This window comes from Callorhinus ursinus, unplaced genomic scaffold (assembly GCF_003265705.2).
Source record: "Callorhinus ursinus isolate GAN/ISIS: 27379988/994484 unplaced genomic scaffold, GSC_fseal_2.0 scaffold10, whole genome shotgun sequence".
Taxonomy (NCBI): domain Eukaryota; kingdom Metazoa; phylum Chordata; class Mammalia; order Carnivora; family Otariidae; genus Callorhinus; species Callorhinus ursinus.
In genome coordinates this window covers 21,755,938-21,776,567 of record NW_027397072.1, presented here as the reverse complement: position 1 = coordinate 21,776,567, position 20,630 = coordinate 21,755,938, and the positions used below count along the sequence as shown (strand labels likewise).

Below are 20,630 nucleotides of genomic sequence, written 5' to 3'. Positions count from 1 at the left end.
CGCGCGCGGGACAACGTGACTGGGGCCCAGCGGCCGCCGCGTTCCGGGGCGGCGGGGGAGGGGGGGTGGCGGAGGGGGCAGCCCTCCTCAAGCGCGCTCTCCTGTGGACCCCGCCAATCGCCGCTCCCACCCAAGCGCGGCTTCCACGTCCAGGCCCGGGCTCATCACCGCCGGCCCGCGTGTGCCGACGCCCAGATGCGGGATGAAGATGGGAACTCGCTGGAGAGGCCCGGCGGGGGGTGCGCCCTGAGTGCGCTTCTGTCCGCTGCAGGACCCGGCCTGGGGCGCGCGCACTTCGAAGGCCGAGCAGAAAGCGGCAGCCTCATCGCCGCTCTGCTCCAGGAGCCCGAGTGGCCACAGGGACCCCAGGAGCCAGCGCTCCCCGAGTCTGCCCGCGCACCCCAGTTCCTCAAGGGGAATTGTCTTCGTTACTCTCTCGTCTCTCCCTGGGAACTTCCTTCTCACCCAGTCTTGCCCGGCAGACTACTCCACACGAGTGGTTTATAAGTAAGGGGCAAAAAGCAAACCGAGGAAAGATCTGGGTGTGTGATTTACACCTGTCGCCAGTTCTGAATTTCAGTCCACAGGGTTGGCTTGTTTGCACCAGAGAGCAAACTTGCCCAAGGCCCCGGTGAGGTTTCCTTGTAATAATGCCTCCCTCCTATAACTGGTATCCCCACATCCCATTTTTCCAGTGACCCTCATCCCAGCCCTGGTCTTTAACTGGGGTGCGAGAGAGCCGTGACAGCCTCCAAGGCGACATGCTCTTTGCATCTTGGAGCCAAACCTGCCTCCCAGCTCCCTTGCAGCACTCCTGGTATCAGCAAGAACCCTCTGCCGTTTACCCTTGGCCTTCACGGTTTCATTCAATCCTGTGGGAGGAGAAGTGTTATCTTCACAGTTGACTCTGTAAATGGCAGCTGATGAAGACCATAGACACCAATGAGCTTGCAGGATGCTTTTGGAACCAGAATTCTCAAAAGGCTTTCATGGACAAATAACAATGGGATTGGGGGGCGCGGGGCGCAGGGGTTTCCAAGGGATGCAAGAAGCAGGAGAACTGAGGCCTGGGGAGGAAAAGGAACTGACGGGGAATGAGTGGTTTCAGACCAGGCAGAAGGACCCTCCACCAGTCCTTCAAGCTGCAGTCAGATCTGTGTATTTCTAAATTCCCCATGCAGAATATGAGCAATAATAAGAAAAACATTTGTAAAAGCTGTAAAAGAACAACTCTCAGTTCCGGTGTGCTGTACTCCAGGAAGATCTTCCCCTGGCCAAGGTCAAGTGCCCACTCTCTCCCGCATCACGACTTCCCAGCTGAGGGTACCTGTGAACCCAGCACCCTGTGTTCAACCTGTCTGTGTTCCAGCGAGTCTTGTGCTTGGGGTCCAACACCGTATCACATTCACCCCTGAGTCCCCAGCACCTGGTACTAGCAGGAGTTAGTATACGTTTGTTGAATAAATTTTGTAGTAAGAGTTAAAGAAATGGGTAATAGTAGGGAGAGTGGAAATTTAAAAAGTGAGATCTGGCTTAGGTTTCTGAGGGTCAGCTGGCTCAGCTAAGGGGTGCTCTGTGTTGGCAGGATGGAAGTACTGCCATTTTATCGATAGAGAAACTGAGGTTCAGCCAAGCTCAATGCTTTCTTTAGGGCAAGTTCATGGGCTTTTTCCTAAAGATGCACAGGCCTCTTGAAATTCACCCCTTATAGGAGAGAACCCTGAGAGGGCCTAGGGAGGAGATGGATCTTTTCTTCCCATCAAGTGCCACTAAGCCTTACTAATAAAGATCACTTAATGACCTCATTTATGGAACATGCTAGTTAATTTGTTTTTTAAAAAAGAGACATTCAACTTATCTGGTTTTAAAATTTTTTTTGGATATTCATTTGTATTTAATAAATACAATAGACTGAAATACTCTTTGCTTTATTGTGGTTAAATAAAAGTGAGAAAGGAGAGCAGCAATTGAGGAAGGAAAGGGAGAGAAGGAAATAGAACATAAATAGAAAAAGAAAAAAGAAGGCAATGTAGCAAAGAATCGTCTAGAAGGAGGCTCCTGTGACATCCTGCAGGTCACTGGACTGTAGAATTCAAAAGGACTAACCTCTTGTTAGCATGCTGTGAAAATTTAATGCTTCCCTTTTTGAACCTTTAGGCTCTGTTCCAGATACGTCACCAAGCTCACCCCTTATCCTGTTAACCTTCAGTGGGCATCCTACCATACCCAGGAGTCCGTGCGAGGCTCTGGGGCTGCAAAGATCAGGGCACCAGGGTCTCCCCTTGGGGAGACCCGTGGGCAGCACAGATGAGGACCCCAACCCAGCCTGGGTGAAGGTGTGGGTGCAGAAGCACTTTTAGGATTGGGCACCTGTTGGGCTGAGTCCCGGCGAGAAGGCGGTGGTGGGTAAGAGCATTCCTTGCAGAGCAAACAGCAAGAGGAAGGGCGCAGATGGCCTTTTGCAGAGGCTCCAGGTTCAGGAATCCTGGTGCCCGGGGTCCCTTTCGTTATAAGCCTCTCCTGGGGTAGGTTGCTGGAAGAGAGGGCAGTTCTTTTTTGGAAATTTTGCCAGCTCTCCCTTCCCCACACGCCCCACCCCCAGCAGCTAACTGGACACAAGGCCTGACAATTCTGCTCCCTTGAGACTCACTGGCCCAGCCTTCTCCATCCCCAGGCCCCAGGATGGGGTGAGGTTAGCTGCCTGGACCTTAAGCATTGCCCTTAGTAGAACATTAGCCTCTGAGGCCTTCACAGTTGGCCATCTCCCATCATGCTTAGCCTGGCTTCTGAGCTCCCCTCAAGCAGCATCCCGTCTTCCCAGGTCCAGGGATCCCAAAGCAGGAGGTCAGGACCCCACGTCCTGGGGGTACAATGTCCACCAGAGCAGCTGGAGGAAGTAACATCCCCTTTATCTCAGGGCTCCCATTTCTGACAGCAGCTACCAGGCACAGCCTTAGTGTTGTCTGGTGGATGCTGATTTTCCAGCTGGGGGGGCCTGGGTTGGGATTTCTGAGTGGCACTGTGGGGCCTAGCCAGGCCTGGCCCATCCAGGTTCCCTGAGCCTCGTGGCCACCAGCAGCCCCAGTGGCCACCTTGACTGGGGGCGTGAATCCCCTCAAAACACCAGTGCAACAGCCCAGCCTCCTGTGTGCACAGATGGTGAAGCTCCTTGCCCCACGCGCCCCCCTTTCACACACGTGCCCGTGCCCCGCTGCCCACTTGTGGTGGAGGAGCCCCGTGGAGAGGTGGGCAGGAGCTTCTGCTCCAGGGGCCGGGAGAAGCTGGGCAGGGCTTTATCTGGGAGCAGGCGGCTGCTGAATAATGAATTCCGACTCTGAGCCTGTACGCCCAGGCTGCAGGCAGGGTGCACAACACACACACACAGATCCACACACGCTGGGCTGACAACTTGGAGGGGCGGGGGCTGGCAGGGCTGCGAAGCTCTGTGAATCGCTGGAAGGAGCAGCTCGGCTGGCTCGGTTGCCTGGGTCTCTGTGGGCAGCATCGGAGGGGGGCGTGGGGGGGGCGGAGGCAGCAGCGCGGTGAGGAGGGAGGCGGGTGCGGGAGGAGGGAGGCAGCCGAGCTCCAAGCTCCGCCAGGCTCACTCCTTCCCGGCTGCTCCCGCCCGCCCGGCAGCGTCCAGGCTCTGCACACCAGCATGGCTCTGCTTGTCCACCTCAAGACGGTCTCGGAGCTGCGGGGCAGGGGCGACAGGATCGCCAAAGTGACTTTCCGAGGTAGGGAACCCCCTGTCTCAGAGGGACCCCAGCTCTGGGCTGATGGGGATGAGGCAGGGCAAGGGAGGACGGATGGGAAAAGTTCTAGCAGGGTTGGGGCGATGAGGCTTTTCATGGGCAGCCATCTGCCCCTGGCCCGACTGGCCGTTTGTGATTTCTTGTCACTCAGGGTCCCCCGTGTTGCCATGTCTGCATCTGGGTCCGTCCCTCCCTGCACTGGCCAATGTGCCATGTGCCCAGTAGGGCGCAGCGTCCTCTGCCTGCACGGGGTCCCGGGGAGGTAGAAGTGAGGACCCCATCTCCGAGCTCAGGGGGACCAGGGCGAGGAGGCCTCGCCCCGCAGAGCCTCCGTAGGCCCGCTCCTCCTCTGCCTCTCCCTCCACAAGATTTCCTTGGGCACAGGGTGGGGGTGGGCTCTGCAGACCGGAAGCCGCAGCATGGCTCCCCAGAAACCAGGCAGCCAGGGGCTCTCTGGTTGAGGATACTGTTGGCTTCTTGCAGATCTACTGGTGGGCAGGGATCCTGTGGGCTCCACTGGCCTCCCCTCTGTCGATTCTCTTCCTATCGCCCCCCCACTCGTGCATCCAGCAGCCATTTACTCTGATCTATGTGCCAAGGCTGGGAGCTGAGCATGACCCAGCTTCTGTCCTTGAGGAGCCCACCTCCAGTGGGACAGCAGGATCAGTGGGCAAACAGGCAGGACAGGTGCGCGAGATGCTGAGGATGGGGACGAGGGCCGTGTGCAAGCCACAGAAGCAGCACCCAACTTGGGCTGGGGCGGGATGGTCAAGGAAGGCTTCCTGGGCGAGGTAGCGCCTCAGCTGAAACCCAAGGGGTTAGCAGGAGGGAGCAAGGTGAGGAGGTGAGGGCAGAGCTGGTGCAGGGGACAGGATGCTCAAGGCTGGGAGCGGAACTGGAATGTGGAACAGGGAATAGAGAGAGGATCCATGAGGCTGGAGCGCAGAGTGAGAACAGAAGCTGAGGTGGGAGAGACAGGCAGAACCAAGGAGGCAAGGCTGTCCTTACCCTGAGGACAGGGGGCAGCCCCTGAGGGTTCTAAGTAGAAAAAAATGAGGCCAGGCTTTCCTGTGCTTACTGCCCACCCACCTCTGCCTCTGCCCGGCCACAGCCCAGCCCTCTGGGCCAGGGGCATCTCTGGTGGCCTTTCACCAAAGGCCAGGGCACGCCTCAGTAGACATGGCCCTTCTTCCCAGAGAAGGGTTGAGGAAGGGGGGGGGGGCGGGGGAGGAGCTGAGAGAAGCCCACCAGATTAGAGAGCAAAGTGAGCATCAGGCCCAGGCCCGGGTTAGGAGGGAGAGGTGAGAGCAGGGGCCACAGCCCTGGTGCCCACATCGCCCCGCAGTTGGACGCCCCGCATTTGGACAGAGGCCCAGGTTGTGCACAGAATCGGCAGGGGTGCGGGGGATCACAGTGCTCCTGCTGGCAGGTGGGGGAGGAAAGGGTGGGCAGACTATTGCCTGTTGCTTCCCACACCAGCCCGAGGACGGCTTTGTCTGCAGCACCCTGGATCTCTGTGGGCCACCTGCTGGCTTTAGAAAAAGCAAGTGTGTGCTTTCATCTGTGAAACGGGTCCCTGTGTTCCACGGACAGCACCGCACTCGGCTGTTAAGCTACAGGGTGCTATGCTGTTGCCGCCACGACAGGACAGCCCCCGCTGCAGAAACCAGGCGCATTTGCAGGCAGGGACACCAAGGCCCTGTTGTAAAGAGATCCGTGTGCATTGGTGGAGGGGCTGAGGCACAGAACCTCACCCCCAGCCCTGGTGCTCAATCCTGCAAGCCCCTTTATCTCTTCCTGGTCAACCGGGGGTGAGCACGCTGTCTATCTGATGCCCCCCTTTCTCTTTGAGCCCTGGGGCCGGCCCTCCAGCCTCAACGGAACACACAGGAATTTGCCTCTTTGCACACTGGGCCCTCTGGACCGAGGGGAGAGATCCACTTCCAAGCTGTGTACCTGCAGCAGGTGGCCGCAGACAGAGCTTTGGGGAAGGCGTTGGGCAGCAGGAATAGGCTGGTGGCAAGCAGATTTCCAGAAAGCATCCTTTATAACAACCAGAGCAGAGATGCCTCACCCATTCATCTGCTGCAGCCAGCAGCTGACAACCAGAGACACCCCCAAAAGACCAACATTAACAACAGTTCAAAGGAACCGACCCTCTGAATGTGCCACAGCACCTCCCGGCATACACCACTGGTGTCCAAGCAAACAGCTGCCGGGGGAAATGAGAAACTGGTGAATAGTCAGAGGGAGAGGATGGCCCCGAGTTCCCTGAATCCCCTGAGTGAAGCTCAGTGACAGATTGGGTGAGGGAGCCCTAGTGGGTTGGGTCCGTTGGCCGCGGCCCAGGCAGACAGGATGAGCTGGCTGAAACATAGCTTGACCTTCTGTGCGGTGCCACCCAGGACACTTAGGGGCTGTGGCAGGAAAAGTTCTAGATAAGGAGTCAGAAGCCCTGGGTCCTCTGGGTTCTGCCTCTCACTTTGCCTCTCTAGTCCTCATCTTTAAAATGGGCATGTGGATAACATCTGGCTCACCGGCTTGCTTCAGTGAAACAATAGATGTTGGAGGAGTTTGAGGGAAGGGCATTCAGATGACTGCTATGTCTGTGAGGCACCCATTCCAGTGCTCCTTGGGGGCAGCTGCTGGCTCCCGAGCCATCTTCTCTCCGGCCCAACTTCCTCAGGGGAGAAGAGAAGCGCCTCTGAGGGCTTCCTGACCTGTGCCAGGAGCAAGCAACTCGGGCCTGTCCTCTGCTCTGTAGGGACCCCCCCAGCTAAGATGTTCCTCAGGAACCTAGGCCTTGAGACCCCTGAGACCCCCTGATCCCATGTGGCCTGGGCACTCACCAGCTGTGTCCCTGGCCACCCCTCTCTTCCTGCCGCGGGGTCGGCCGGCCGCCCCACCCTCAGGCTCACACCGTACTCACCGCCCAGCTCCACTTCCCGCTCTTAGGTCTTAATCAAAGGTCACTCTTAACCTAATCCTGTCATTCATCCACTCACTGAATGTACTGATATTTGTGGACGGGCCTAGGACCCTGGGGGTGAAGACGCAGCCCCTGCCTGCAGGAGTTACAGTCCGTTGGGTCACACAGGAGACACCAGAAGGCCTGGCCCCCAGTCCGAGTCGCGCAGAGCCCCAGAGGCTCGGCTTCGCACGAACAAGATGAGACCGTGGTCCCCATTTAACTCAGAGGCCTGCAGCCAGAATCAGGAGTGGGCTGCCTCTTGATGGCAGGTCACTACTCAAAGAGAAGCGGTATTCTCCTAGTGTTTGTCCTTTTTCAATTGCTAACATAGTTCTCAGCATCAATCAGAACCAGGGAACACAGGGTGGGTGGGCCTGTAAGTTCCTCTAGGCCAAGCTCTGTCCAGTGCTCAGCCCACCCAAACCTGGGGAGAACCAGTGAAGTAGCAACAGATTCTCTGGGGCTGGTCCCGTGATCTCCCTGTACTCCCCATCCCCGAGATTTCTTGCCAAGATGCCAGGTTTGGGGATTGGATGTGAGTTGGGCGAAGTCTGGGGGCTGGGTCTGATCTCCAAGTAATTCCCTTAAACTGGTGATTGAACTGGTGATAAAGGTCTGCTTTATCAAAGACTTCTCCCTCCTCCTCTCCCGAGCCCACCCCACTGCATTCCCATAATCCTGAATTTCCTGCCATTCCCTAAAGATGCAAGCCCTGTATATCTCCAGACCTTGAGACATTTATTTCTTTTGCCTGGAACAACCCCCACACTCCATCTTGAGAACACCCATTGATTCTGTCCATCCTTCAAGGCCCAGCTGATATGTTACCTCCTCTGTGAAGCCTTCCCCTCCCTAGCTGTACCATGTGCATACTCCTGTCACAGCTCAGCTAGGGCGCTGGTATTTTAGAAACTGCCCCAGTTCTGTATGCTGCCCTTATGTCCCAGCACCTTCAAGACAGGGCTCTGACCTTAGCTATCCTAACGGAGCCCCGTGCTGAGCCCTGAGTTCATCAAAATGAACACGACACAGCTCCTGTCTTGGAGGTATTCACTCATCAGTGGGTTTTAAATCCTCCACTGTGGCACTGCCATTCTTTGGCTCCGTGTCCCCAAATGTGAGCCCCTCACCCCCACCCCAGCTTTCTATCCAAGGGGGATCCAGGGCTGGAAGAGGCCTCAGAAGCCACGACAAGAACCCTCCATTGACCTCCCAGCCCAGAGGGTCTTCTGGGGCCCCAGGGGAAGGCTGACCTCATCCTCTAGCAAACAACCGGGAGTCCAGCTCTGGCCCACAGGTCAGAAGCAAGAGGGGCCTTGTGTGACCCAAGCCCTACATAGAACACGCTCTTTCTGAGCACAACTGCGTGGGTGGGGCTTCCGAGGCAAACCAGGGTCTCATAATCGGAGAGGGCAGCAGAGATGTGTGCAGACACAATGGGGAAATGTTGTCCGACTCAGGAGGGCCAAGGTGTGCCCTGGGGTGGGCCGTAAACTGCAGCCTGTTCCCAGGATGGCAGCTTCCTTCTTACGCATGTGGAGATGCGGTAGGAGGGGAGAGGGAGGGTTGTTTCGGGAGGGGAGACGATTCTGTGTGAGGGACTGACGGGGCCAGAGGCCAGAGGAGGGAAATCCCAGTTAAGTGCACTGACTGGGAGGCCCCCGGTTTGGCTGGAGCGGAGGCTGCAGGGAAGAGGAGCCAGGATCCATGGGGCCAGATGAGTGACGGCATGCTGGGAGGCAGCGGGGCCCCGGCCTGGGCATGGGGGACAAGATGCCCCCACTCATGGCTATGGAGACCACCCGGATTCCAAATTAGATTCTTTTCCCCATTAAAATGGAGGAGCTCTCCCTCTTGATGAGAAATAGAACTATCTGGAGACTTCTCTGCCATCCCCGGTGAAGGAGGCAGAGTATCTCGGTCCTCTCAGTCCTGGGGTCCTGCCAGGATGCTGGGCCCGTATGTGCACTCTGGCCCTGCACCACACCTCCTCTCTGAGGGCTTGTGGGCTAGGTGTCGTCCCCCCACAAGGGGGGGGGAAGGGGACAAATGGAGGGGACCCTTAAGACAGCCTCTGCAACCCACACTGGCTGTGGACCCAGCTCTGTGCTTGTGCTGTGCCTCCCACATCCCCCACTGTACCCAGCACACACAGGCCCCTCACCACTGGGGGGTGAGGGTGGGGACAGACCTTCTCTGTCCAAAGTCCCAGGCGGTAAATGTCCCCCCTCCCACCCAGAGCAAGCCAATGCAGACCTCGGAGAGCAGGCAGGATGCGCTGAAAATGCCCCGGGCTTCCCCTGCTTTGATGAGTGTGTTTTCATGATATGGAAATGACCATAAAATTGTCTTCTGCTACAAAGGCCCTCAGCAAAAATGTTGCCGGAAATGTGCTCAAGAATAGACTTGCAAATAATTCCCCTGAATTGCGATGCCTTCCCTGGTTATCTTACCCACCTTTATTCATAACATAAAAGCTATAGCTCTCCCACCTACACCCATGGCTGGGCCTGATCCCTTTTTTATTATCAGCTTTTTATGATGGAAAGTCTCAAGTTCATACAAGAGTTGGGAAAGTAGTGCCTTGGCCCCCAAGCTCTGCCAGGGCAGTCTTCACACCTGTCAACTCCTGGCCAATTCTGGCCATTTGTTCCCCTCCTACCCCCAGACCCCAAATTATTTGGAAGCAAAGCCCGAATGCCACACCATTTCATCTGAATATATTCAGTACAGAGCTATGAAAGACAAAGACTCCATCTTTTTAAAACCCCATATTACATCCCTCGTAAAAAATAACTCCTTCTTACTATCAAATATTCAGTCAGTGATCAAATTTCTAATTGTCTCATTGATGCCATAATTTTTTTCCAGGTCATTAAAAGCTACATTTTCATGAGCTTTGTAAATCCAGTATTTTATCATTCATTCACTCCTTTTTTCGTTCATCCGGATAATAATATTCGGTGAGCGCCAGTTCAGTGCCAAGTGTCATTTTAGGCATGGGTGTGACATGAATAAGCTAAAAAGACACGGTCTTAAGGGGAAGCCAGACATTGCACCAGTCACCATGAGCAGCATGATGAATATTCTGGAAAGGGAGGTACAGGGCAGGGCAGCATGAGGCAAAAGGGAAGCCCACACAGACTAGGAGTTCCGGAAGCCGCCCTGAGAGGCCGCCTGGGGGTTCGTTAGGACAAGATGGCAGAAGAGCCCATGCGGTGGGAGGTGGGAACGACAGCTGTGCTGGTGTGGCCTGAAGCTGGGCTGCGCGCGGGCAGGGACGAGATTTTACTGCGGGGGCACGGGCGATGGGCTGATATTTAAGCTGGCTCTTCTTAGCTGGGACAAAACCTACAAAAGGCCCCATTCCAGGCAGAAGGGCTAATATCAGTACAGATGTGATGGTGTGGAGCCGCATCGAGGGTTTAGGGAGCTGGGGGTGCTCGCTGAGGATGCGGTGGGAGTGGCCTGGAGGGGAGGCAGGGCCCAAACACCGAGGGTTTGGAACTTCCGCTTTGTAAGTGAATAGGAGTTGATGCTTTTAGCAGGAGAATGGGAAAGGGACATCTGGTTTTGGAAAGGACTCTCGGGATGTCAAGACTCCAGACCAGGAGCCCAGAGAGGAAGCTGTGTCTTAATGGGGAGGCTATGGGTTTGGAGAAAAGGGATGACATCGGTTCAGAGATGGGGTAGTGAGTTCTGGAGTTGGTAGTGAGCAAGAGGTCAGGACAAGGGTGCCTCTGGATTTCATACTTGGGTTTCTGGATGGGTGGTGAGGCCACTGGTGGAGGAGGGGAGCATGCAAGCAAGAGCAGGTTTGGGGGTGGGGGCACAGAAAGGACAGACTTGCCTGTCAGTCATTCTAGTGAAAATGCCCTCCAGGATGCCAAAGCTCTGGCTTGGTACAGTGAGCGTCTAGAAGGGTGGTTGGAGCCCAGTGGTTTGGGAGTCCAGGGGCTACGTGAAGGTCTAGGAGAATGTGAAGATATGCCTGAGTCCTTACAGGGCTGCTTTGGGGTCAAGTGAAAAAGGTGATATATGTTAACAGCTCTACACACTGTGAAGTGCTATGTAAATATAAGAATTATGCTCTGCATCCCAGGCACCTGCAGCAGACTTCTAGAGAGATAAGAACAGAGCAGATTGTGACTCTCAGGGACTCCGTGGACTCAGGGGTTGGGGGGGGGGGGCTGAGCCTTACTTAATCCTCCTTGGGATTCCTGCTGAGACGCCGAATTCTGCCAGCCATGAGATGATGGGTGAAAACACCTGGAGCCACAAAAAGCAGGCTCCCCCGGGGAGGGCAGCAGGGCCCCCACAGTGCCTGGCACAGAGCAGCCCTTGGGTAGGGGTGACGCCTGAAGGAGCAGGGCCTGCAGGTGCAGCAGGAACAGTTGCAGTTAGTGGAGGGGCCACTCTGGAGGCCCCACCCTGGCAGCACCAGGCAGCCACAGCTCCTCACGCCGACAGTTCCAGAAGGGTCTCCCGAGACAGAGAATATCATGTGATCATTTTTACCTGCAGCCCTTGTCTACTTCCTGCCTAGACTGATCCACCCTCAAGACAGTGGCTCAACAGTGTTTTGACTTTATTTATTTTTTTTTTCAAAGCAGAAGGGCTCAGTAGCTTAGTTGAAAGTCAGTTTCCACTCACTGGCTTTTTTTTTTTTTTTCCTCCAAGCCAAGGTTTAAGATAAAATCAGGGCTATATTATAAATATTTTAACAATATTTTTACCCCATTTAAGAATGTAAAAAGGTCACCTTCCCACCAGGCCTTATTATATGCCCAGTGCCTGGCATAGAGCAGGGACTCTGTACAGCTTGTGGATCACTAGGACCACAGTTTCCTCTAATCAGTCACAGTAATGAGGGAACCTAACACCTGGCAGTTGCTGAGTATGTGGCTGGCGCTGTCTTGGCTCGAGGGGAAATACCATGCTCTCTCTAGCTCAGTGCCTGGGTCTGAAAAATAGGAATGGAGACCATCAGTTAGTTACATAGCAAAGTCAGAGTTTGAGTGAGCACTTAGAAGGAAATATAGGCTTAAGCTGAGCCTGAGAGATGGGGTTTATAATCCCTGCCCTGTCGCCTGCCTTGCTGATGAATCTCTGACATAAGCCTGAGTTTCTACTATGTGTACCTGGGTATTAACAGGATGAGGAAAGGAGAGATAAATGAGTGAAGGTGGAAATTATATTTGAATGAGATTTGTGGAAAATAAAGGGTTTGAAGTAGATGGAGCCTCCATCTAGTTGAGAAATGGGGGAAAGAGAAGGGGCAACCTTCCCTTATGGGGGGGCCCAGGGACTCTACATAACCCAAGTCTGGCTTTCTGAGTCACTGGTGATTTTCAGAGAACATATTATTTAAGGAATATCCGTGAGGGGAAAGTGTTATTACAGGAGATAATTACAAACAACTAGACATGAAAATCATTAGGGATATAGAACATTTGACAACACCATCAACCGCCTTGACTGAATTGGCATTCCTAGGACATTTCACCCCAAACTGAAAGATACACATTCTTCTCAAATGCACATGGACTATTCATCAAGATAGACCATATGCTCGGTAATTAAACAAGTCGCAATATATTTCAAATGACTGACATCCTGCAAAGTATGTTCTCTGACCCCACTGGAATTCACTTAGAAATTAGTAACAGTAAGAGGTCTTAAAAAGCTCCAAATATTTGGAAATTAAACAATACCCTTCTGAATAACCTATGATCAGAGAATTAAACAAAAGAGATATTATAAAACATGTCTAGCGGAATGATAATGAAAATACAACATGACAACATTTATAGTTTTAAATACCTATGGCAGGAAAGAAAAGTCTAAAATCAGTGATCTAGGTTTCTGCCTTAAGAAGCTACTAAAAGAAGATCAAATTAAACCTAAGTCTTAAAAACGTCATGCTAATTGAAGTAAGCCAGACACAAAAGACCACGTATCATATGAATCCATTTATATGAAATGCCCCGAAAAGACAAACCCATAGAGATAGAAAGTAGATAAGTTGTTGCCAGGGACTGGGGCAATGGGGAATAACTGCTAATGAGTGTGGGCTTTATTTTGGGGTGACACCATATTCTGGAATTAGATAGTGGCAAAGGTTGCACAACCTTGTAAATGTACCGAAATCACTGAATTGTACACTTTAAGTGGGTAAATTATATGGTTTGCGAATTATATTTCAATAAATAGAAATAAATACAACCAAAAAATATTAAAACCAAGAGAATAAAAAAGGAAATGAGAAAGCCAACAAAGCTGAAAGTTGACTCTTTCAAAAAAATTAATAAAATAGGTAAACTGTAGCAAGAATGACCAAGGGAAAAAAAAAAACCAAGAAAATACAAATTACCAATATCAGGAATGAAAAAAGGGATATCATTTCATTAAAAAGAAAATAAGAAAATATCATGAATAACTGTATCTCGATAAGTTTCTACAAATCAGATGAAATGGCCAAATCCCTTGAAAAACACTTTACCAAACTGATACAAAAAGAAATGGAAAATCTAAAGAGTCCAGGATCTATTAAAGAAATGAAATTCAAAATAAAAATGATGATGATAATGATGGTAAACTGCTTTCCCATCAAGAAAACTTTAGGTCTTCATAGCTTCACTGGTGAATCCTAGAATATATTTAAGGAAGAAATAATATTAATCTCACACAAACTTTTAGAAATAGAAAGGAAAGAACATTTTGTAACTCATTTTACGATACCAAACCCTGATAAAGACCTTATACAAAAAGAATATTAGAGCCCAATATCCCTCATGAACAAAGATGTAAAAATCCTTAACAAAATATTAGTCAATTGAGTTACAATCCATGAAAGGGATAACACATCACGAGAAGTAAATTTTATCCCAGGAATGCAAGGTTAGTTTAAAATTAGAAAATTAATCAAAGTGTTTCACCATATTAACACAATACAAGAGAAAAACCACCAACAGATACAGAAAAGCTTTTGACAAAATCCAACACCTATTCATGATAAAAACACTCAGCAAACCAGGATGAGGGGAGATTTGATAAAGGACAACTACAAAAAACATCTGACTAACATCATACTTAATCCTGAAACAAAGAATATTTATACACAGACTATTACTCAACAATAAAAAAATGAATTATTGATATATGTAATAACATGGATGAATTACCTAAATATTACATTGACCAAAAGAAGCCAGACACAAAGAAGTACATTCTGTATAACACCATTTATATAAAGTATAAAACAGACAAAACTAACATTTGGTGATAGAAATCAGAGCAGTGGTTACTTATAAGAGGTAGAGACTGATTAGAAAGTGAGCGGTGAGAGACCATCTTAAGAAAATGGAGATGTCCTAAATCCCGATTATATGATGATTACACAGGTATACTCAGTTATTACATCTGTGAATGTAAATTTTACCTCATTAAAAAAAGAGCTAATCACACCTAAAATACCTAAAACTTGAGAAATATGTAGATGAGGAAGAAAATTGTTTCTGATTATATACTACTAAAAATAAGCTAACGCAATGTGATTCTCAGTAGAGAAGACCATTTTTATATTTGAGACATAACTTAAATGTCAAAAGCAAGAACAGGACCCTTTAATGGAATAATAGCCATTTTTAAATTGGATGATGAACTATGTCCCAGGTATACAAGCACTACCCTTTGCCCCTTTTTATGGATGAGGACACTAACAAAGAGAGGTTAACTTCTTCAAGGGCACATGCTTAGCAAGTGGCAGAGCTGGGGTTTGAACTCAGGCAGTCTGGTCCAAGAGCCTCACCACACTCTTCTGTGGCCCCTTGTACCTATAAGGGACTTGACACTTTACTCAGTTTCACAGTTTCCGGTTCCAGGATGTAGGCTGGCCCAGGATAATTGCCCCCAGTTTAGAGATGATGGCTCTGAGACTGCGAGGGATGGAAGCCAGCTCCAGACACTGGTACAGGGCATGATTTCCCTGAACGTCCTCAGGACATTCCCCTTCTCCTTTAGATGGCCCAGGCCCCACCCTGTGTCCTCTCAGGAGCCTAGGACCCAGGACCCCCCTCTCGGGTCTTCCTTCAGTAGGCTGCTCCCTGAGGGGAGACCTTTTTCATTTCCCCCTTGGTCATCAGAACTCGCCTGTCCTGCGCCCTGCTCCTTCAAGGCTCCATTTTCTGCTCACACTCACAAACACTTGCTCACCTGGATGTCCCTCTCTCCATCTCCCCAGAGTCAATGCCCATGCCTCTACCGCGTCTTCCTTGATCTGCTAAGCTGAGGTCATTTCTCCTTGTCCTGTGTGCTCATTTTATTCACACTCTGTTTCATGCCAATGATTAAATTTTGCCTTGTATAGTAGCCTTTTACCTGTCTGACCTATCCCCCTTCTGGATTGTAATAAGCGTCTTCGGTCAGCATCCCATGACAAAATGTCTTTGTCTAACCCCCTTCCCCTCCTCCAGGGCCGAATGGCCATGCTGACACAGCAGGAGCAGAAGACCCCCTTGCATGTGGGAGTGAAGGAATGCACACCAGCTAACAACCCAGTCTCTACATACCTGCCTTTTCTCAAGGTCTGGCTCTAACAAGGTCAACTGTCTGGAAGAGGGAGCTGTTTGGTGCAGAAGGGGCACTTTGCACCCTTGAGTCACATCACAGGAAAGACTAGCACTCCATCCTGCAAATGAGGCAAGAATTGAGCTCACCTTCATCTAGGAGGGTAGCTGCAGGAGGGATATTTTAAATGGCAAATGACATACCAGATACTTCTATGAAACTTTGGACTCTTGAGTCCCTCGATCTGGGTGTATCAAATGTCATGGCACTTCTTAGAGTTGTGAGCTTAGAGTCTGCTATCCAAACTTCATTTACTGACTCAAGGAGGAGTTTATTCCAAACCCAACAGCTCGGCTCTCCTACAAGCAGCTGCCTCCGAAGGAAGGGGGTGCTGTTCAGTTTTCCCCATCTGATCTCCTGCTCACCCTATCCACAAAGCCTCCCCGCTGCAAGGAACAGGATATTTTCCTCCTCTTGAGTCTCATTCTCAAGCTTCTCCATGGCAAGAAAGGTGATTGGCTATTGGGATTTTAAATGGTTTTGTCTGAAAGCCATTGAAAATGGAGTTGAAATGTCAACATGACCGGTGTTGGAAGTGGAAATGAACTTGAAAGGAGAGATGGGGTTAGGAATCCTCAGTGATAACTTGGAAGGGATGACAGAGGTCCCCTGGCTCTGTCCTAAGGAATACAAAGCACCACCAGAATGATCCCCGCCACTGTTTGTAAAATCCACCTAAAATTCGGCTTTTCAAAAATGCTTAGGGACATTCTGCTTCTGTACAATTGATTTGATTTGGTTTAGCAAAATTTTTTTTAATATCTAAAGGTAAAATTTAGCTCATCCTTTTGACAATATTCACCACATTTAAATCCCCAGAGCTGAGGCAATGAGGTTTTACTGCACTTCAGAACAGAGCCCCGATATACAAATTCTGCAGTGGCTAATTTCACTGCATTTTATATCCTCTCTAACAAGGCTGTAGGAAATCCGAAAGCCTCTGTGGCTTCCTGCACCATGTTGGATGGTCCCTCCCTGCCTCCACCCTGGCTGGGCTGCTTGGTTTTCACTCTGGGAAACCCTTGAACACAGCCATATCCAGGCTCATTACCATCTTCGAGGATGAAGAGGCCTTTGATGATTCAGAGCGGCAGGTCCTTGGGGAAGTCCCAGTGCACACATATGCTCACCTGATTCCCAATTTTTATTGTGTGTTACCTGTGGGGAAAATTACAAGCAGCTCAGGCACCATCTCTCGTGCTTCCCTGTCCTCCCCTGGCTGCCCTGGGGTTTGTGGATGAGATTTTTCTTTCTGGTTTTTCTGTTTTGTTTCGTCCCTGGCTAATGCTAAAGAGTCTTTGCTTCCCATCTGTCTCCTTCACACCTATTTTCCATGTATATAGCTTCTGTTTTATAGCTTCTTCCTCATTATCTGAGATGCAGCCCCTCTTCCAACATGCCCAACCTCCAAACACACACACACACACACTTCCACAGACCTCCACCTGCCTCTGACAGCAAATCCCTGGCCTCCTTCTTGTCAGGGATTAGCTACATACTTGCTCCCAAGTTCTAAAGACCAGGCAGGCCCTGGAGATCTCTGTACCAACCCCTCTGATTATGCGAGTGAGGGAACCAAGGCCAGGGGACAGAAGTGCCTCCCAGGGAATTGAGCCCTATCACAGTGCGGGATCAGAGGGGGCTCCCTCCAACCCCTGCCTGGCGCCCCTCCCAGGCCCTCTCCGCTGCACTCACTGGATGGGCCCAAATTGCCCAGCAGTGTCAACCCCAACTCAGTCCCAGAATGGGGCTGAATTCATCCTTGAGATAGTCCTCCAATGACATGGACCACTGGTTGAGGTTGGTGGGGATTTCAAAGCATTTTTCTTTCAGTGACAAAAGTAAAGCATGGGCATGGAAAAAATGTCAAACTTAAGTGTATATCGTCAAAGGCCAAAGTATGCTGCTTTCAACCTCTTCATATTCCCCCTAACCAGAGGCAACCATTTCTAATGGTTTGAGATCTTCGTCTATTCACAGAGAGAAGAGTTCGGTTTGGTGTTGGGGGTGGGGGAGTCATGTACAGGATCCTTTTAAACATGCTAACTTTTTTTTCCCTTTGGCGTACAATTGAGAGATAAAAATAAATTGATCCTAAATAATAATTTCTTTTTAATGCACCCTATCTCTGAGTTTTTTCCTCATAGAAATTGTGAGTCCTTCCCACATGCACCCTCCCCACACACACTAAAAAACAAAAAAATCCCCTCAAAACCAATATTTATCCTTCCTTCTCTGTACCACATCTCTATCTCACACAAAATCATATTTTGGGGTATGGATTATATGGTATTGAATGGGCAACTTGTTCCAGCTCCTACTAGACCATCAGCTCCCTGCGGGCAGGGATCCTGTGCATTGTAACCATTCCTTTATTCTGAGGCTCCAGAAGGTAACCTGGCACATTGTAGACTCCAGTGAATGTTTCTCAAAGTAAACTGAGCTGGCCCATGCATCCCACGCACTGCCTACCCCATGCCCCCCAACCCTGCCCTCCATCCCTCCTGGTTATGGTTCTTCCAGGAACAGGGCCGGTCCTCACTGGATGGGCTCAAAGAACCAGCAGCTTGGCTTCTGCCCGGGCAGGTGGTGTATAGATGTGGGGTGGTGGGGTCTGGGAAAATGTGTGTCCATATCACACTCGATAGTGGGGGGAGGAGGGGATGACGTGTGGAAGAAAGCCCCCGAGGCTTTCCTCTCCAAGGCTGGCAGAAAAATGAACGGTGGGGACGCCCTTGGCTTTTGGGGGGAAAAGGGTCTGGGGTGGGCCTGGCTTGGGCAGGAGCTCCTGGACCTGGCTGCAGACACAGTCACAGAAGGGGGGCTGCCAGCTGGCAGGGGACCTGCCACCCTGGGGGACAAGGCTTCTGCTCAGGGCAGCCGCAGGCCAGGGGAAGCCAGCAGAGCTGAGAAGATGGCAAAGGGAGGCCAAGAAAGCCACCGGGAGAGCAACAAGGTGAAGAAAAGAGCCCGGGGTTTCCCTCTCCTGTCTACCTCTGACCAGCCTGTCCCTTCTTACTTTAGTGTCCCCATTTGTAAGGTGGAGCTGGTGGCCTTTGAACTGCCTGCATCAAAGGGCTCCCGAGGGGGGCAGATATGACAGTGCAGGCACTTGCCTCAGCCCGGAGAGCTCAGCACACAACCTCGGGCCCCTGGCTGATAACAAGTGCTATGTGAATCCAAATGCTGTCGTGGCGACTGCCAGGCGGAAAGGTCTGACCCCAGCTTCTTGTCCTCTTTCCCCACCCAGGGCACGCCTTCTACTCCCGGGTGCTGGAGAACTGCGAAGATGTGGCTGACTTCGACGAGGTAGGACACCCTGGGGGCCTCTCAAGCCCCGGCCCCTCCACCTGGACCCCTCTCGGGGGCCTCTGCACAGGAGAGTCCGGTGCAGAGTGACTGACCCACAGAAGGGCAATGTGGGCGCAGCCCATGGCTTTCTGCCCTCTGGGGGACTTTTATTCTCCAGAGAAAGGGCCCACAGTTGTCAGAGACCTAAAAGGGAGCCCCCGGCTGAGGGCCCAGCTGCACTGCAAGAGGGGCTTCCCTCCGCAGTTCCCTGAGCACGCGGAGGGCTCAGGCTAAGCCCACCTGGGCTTCCAACAAAGCCAGTCTCATTGAGATGTCACGCTTGTCTCTCTAAGAGCGATCGGGGTACCTCTCCCACTGTGTCTCCCCAAAAAGCTATTTTCCTTTTGAACCTTGGGCTCAGAGGGTTGAGTAAGTCATTTGCCCCTGTTAATGGCACATTATCTCAGCGTTCCCACAACCCTGCCCTTATTCGGATGTGTGTTTGCGTGTGTAGTATATGTGTCATTCTCCTTTACCCCCATATTCCTTCTCACTCTACAACCATTCCGATGTGTTTAATGTGCATCTTTTGGTTTCCTGCGTGTTCTTACAAAATTTGTGCGGCTCTCTTGTGAGTATGTAACTTGTGTTTCCTTAAATGGTGTTGTGTTACATATTTTACTTTACTTCACTGAGCAAGATGTTTAAGTTCCATCCATGTTGCTACGTGAACCTGTTGCTTTTCCCTGCTGCACCGTACTCTATGGTACGTCCAAAACATATGAGGGTGTTCAGCCATCCTGGTTTGTCTGGGACCGAGGGGGTTCCTGGGACACAGACCGAAAGTGATGAAATGGGAAAAATCCTGGTTTAACTGGGATGAGTTGGTCATCCTGCACATCTTTACCTACTTACTCCTCCAGAGAGGAAACTCCAGCGTGCCTCTAACCACCTCCAACCACCAGAAAGGCAACGAATATTCTTATGCATGTCCCCTTTGGACTTCTGCGAACATTTCTCTGGAATATACCCCAGGACCTGAAATTGCTGGCTCACAAGATATGCATACGCTTAAGCTTACTCAGCACTGCGGTGGTCTACACTTCTACCAGCAATGCATGAGGATCCCTGATTCCCACTCCTTATCTACTCCTACTAGTATTCAGCTTTCTCAAGTCTAACAGTGGTGCCTCATTGTCCTTTTAATAATACATTTAAAGTTTCCTCTTTTGTAAATTGCCTGTTCATATTCTTTGCCCTTTTCCCCTATGGGTGTAGCTTTTTCTTATTGATTTGCAGTAGCTTTTTATATGTCTGAGATATCAACCCCTTGTTGGATTTAGAGATTGAAATTTCTGTCAGTCTGCCATCAGTTACCTTTGTCCCCTCGCTGACTAGAAGTCCTTAATCTTGGTGTGTTTTCAAATTTTGCTGAAGACGTCTTTATACTCTTCTACGTTACAGGTATATTTCCCTACATTTTCTGATTTATAATTGTAATTTTTTTTACCTTGTACGTGGTTTTAGAGAGGGGTACAATCTTATTTTTCTCCATATAAGAAACCACTTTTTTTAGCATCAATTTGCTAAGCAATCAATCATCTTGTCTCCATTTAGGGTCTATGTCTTAGCCTTCTATTCTATCCCTTTAATCTGTTTGTCTGTTCTTGAACTTTATCACACTGTACTCATTAATATGGTGTTTTTGTATGTCAGTATCTGATGAGGCAAATTCCCTGTTTACTCTTCCTTTTAAAGGGTGAACTATTTATGGACCTCTATTGTTCCAGATAATTTTTATTTTTTTTATTTTTTTTAAAGATTTTATTTATTTATTTGAGAGAGAGAGAGAATGAGAGATAGAAAGCACGAGAGGGAAGAGGGTCTGAGGGAGAAGCAGTCTCCCTGCTGAGCAGGAAGCCCGATGCGGGACTCGATCCCGGGACTCCAGGATCATGACCTGAGCCGAAGGCAGTCGCTTAACC

At 50.6% G+C, this 20,630-nt stretch overlaps 1 protein-coding gene across 3 annotated transcripts in view; it reads left to right on the top strand.

The window, feature by feature from the left end:
• Positions 1-3,560: 3,560 nt before the first annotated feature.
• OTOF (otoferlin) overlaps positions 3,561-20,630 on the top strand; it is a 93,686-nt gene continuing 76,616 nt past the window's right edge. For all 3 annotated transcript variants that reach the window (XM_025867882.2, XM_025867880.2, XM_073897116.1), the window contains exons 1-2: positions 3,561-3,737; positions 18,605-18,663. In XM_025867882.2, the coding sequence (XP_025723667.1) occupies positions 3,659-3,737; positions 18,605-18,663 (138 nt within the window). In that variant the 5' untranslated portion in view covers positions 3,561-3,658. The remainder of the gene's footprint in view (positions 3,738-18,604; positions 18,664-20,630) is intronic.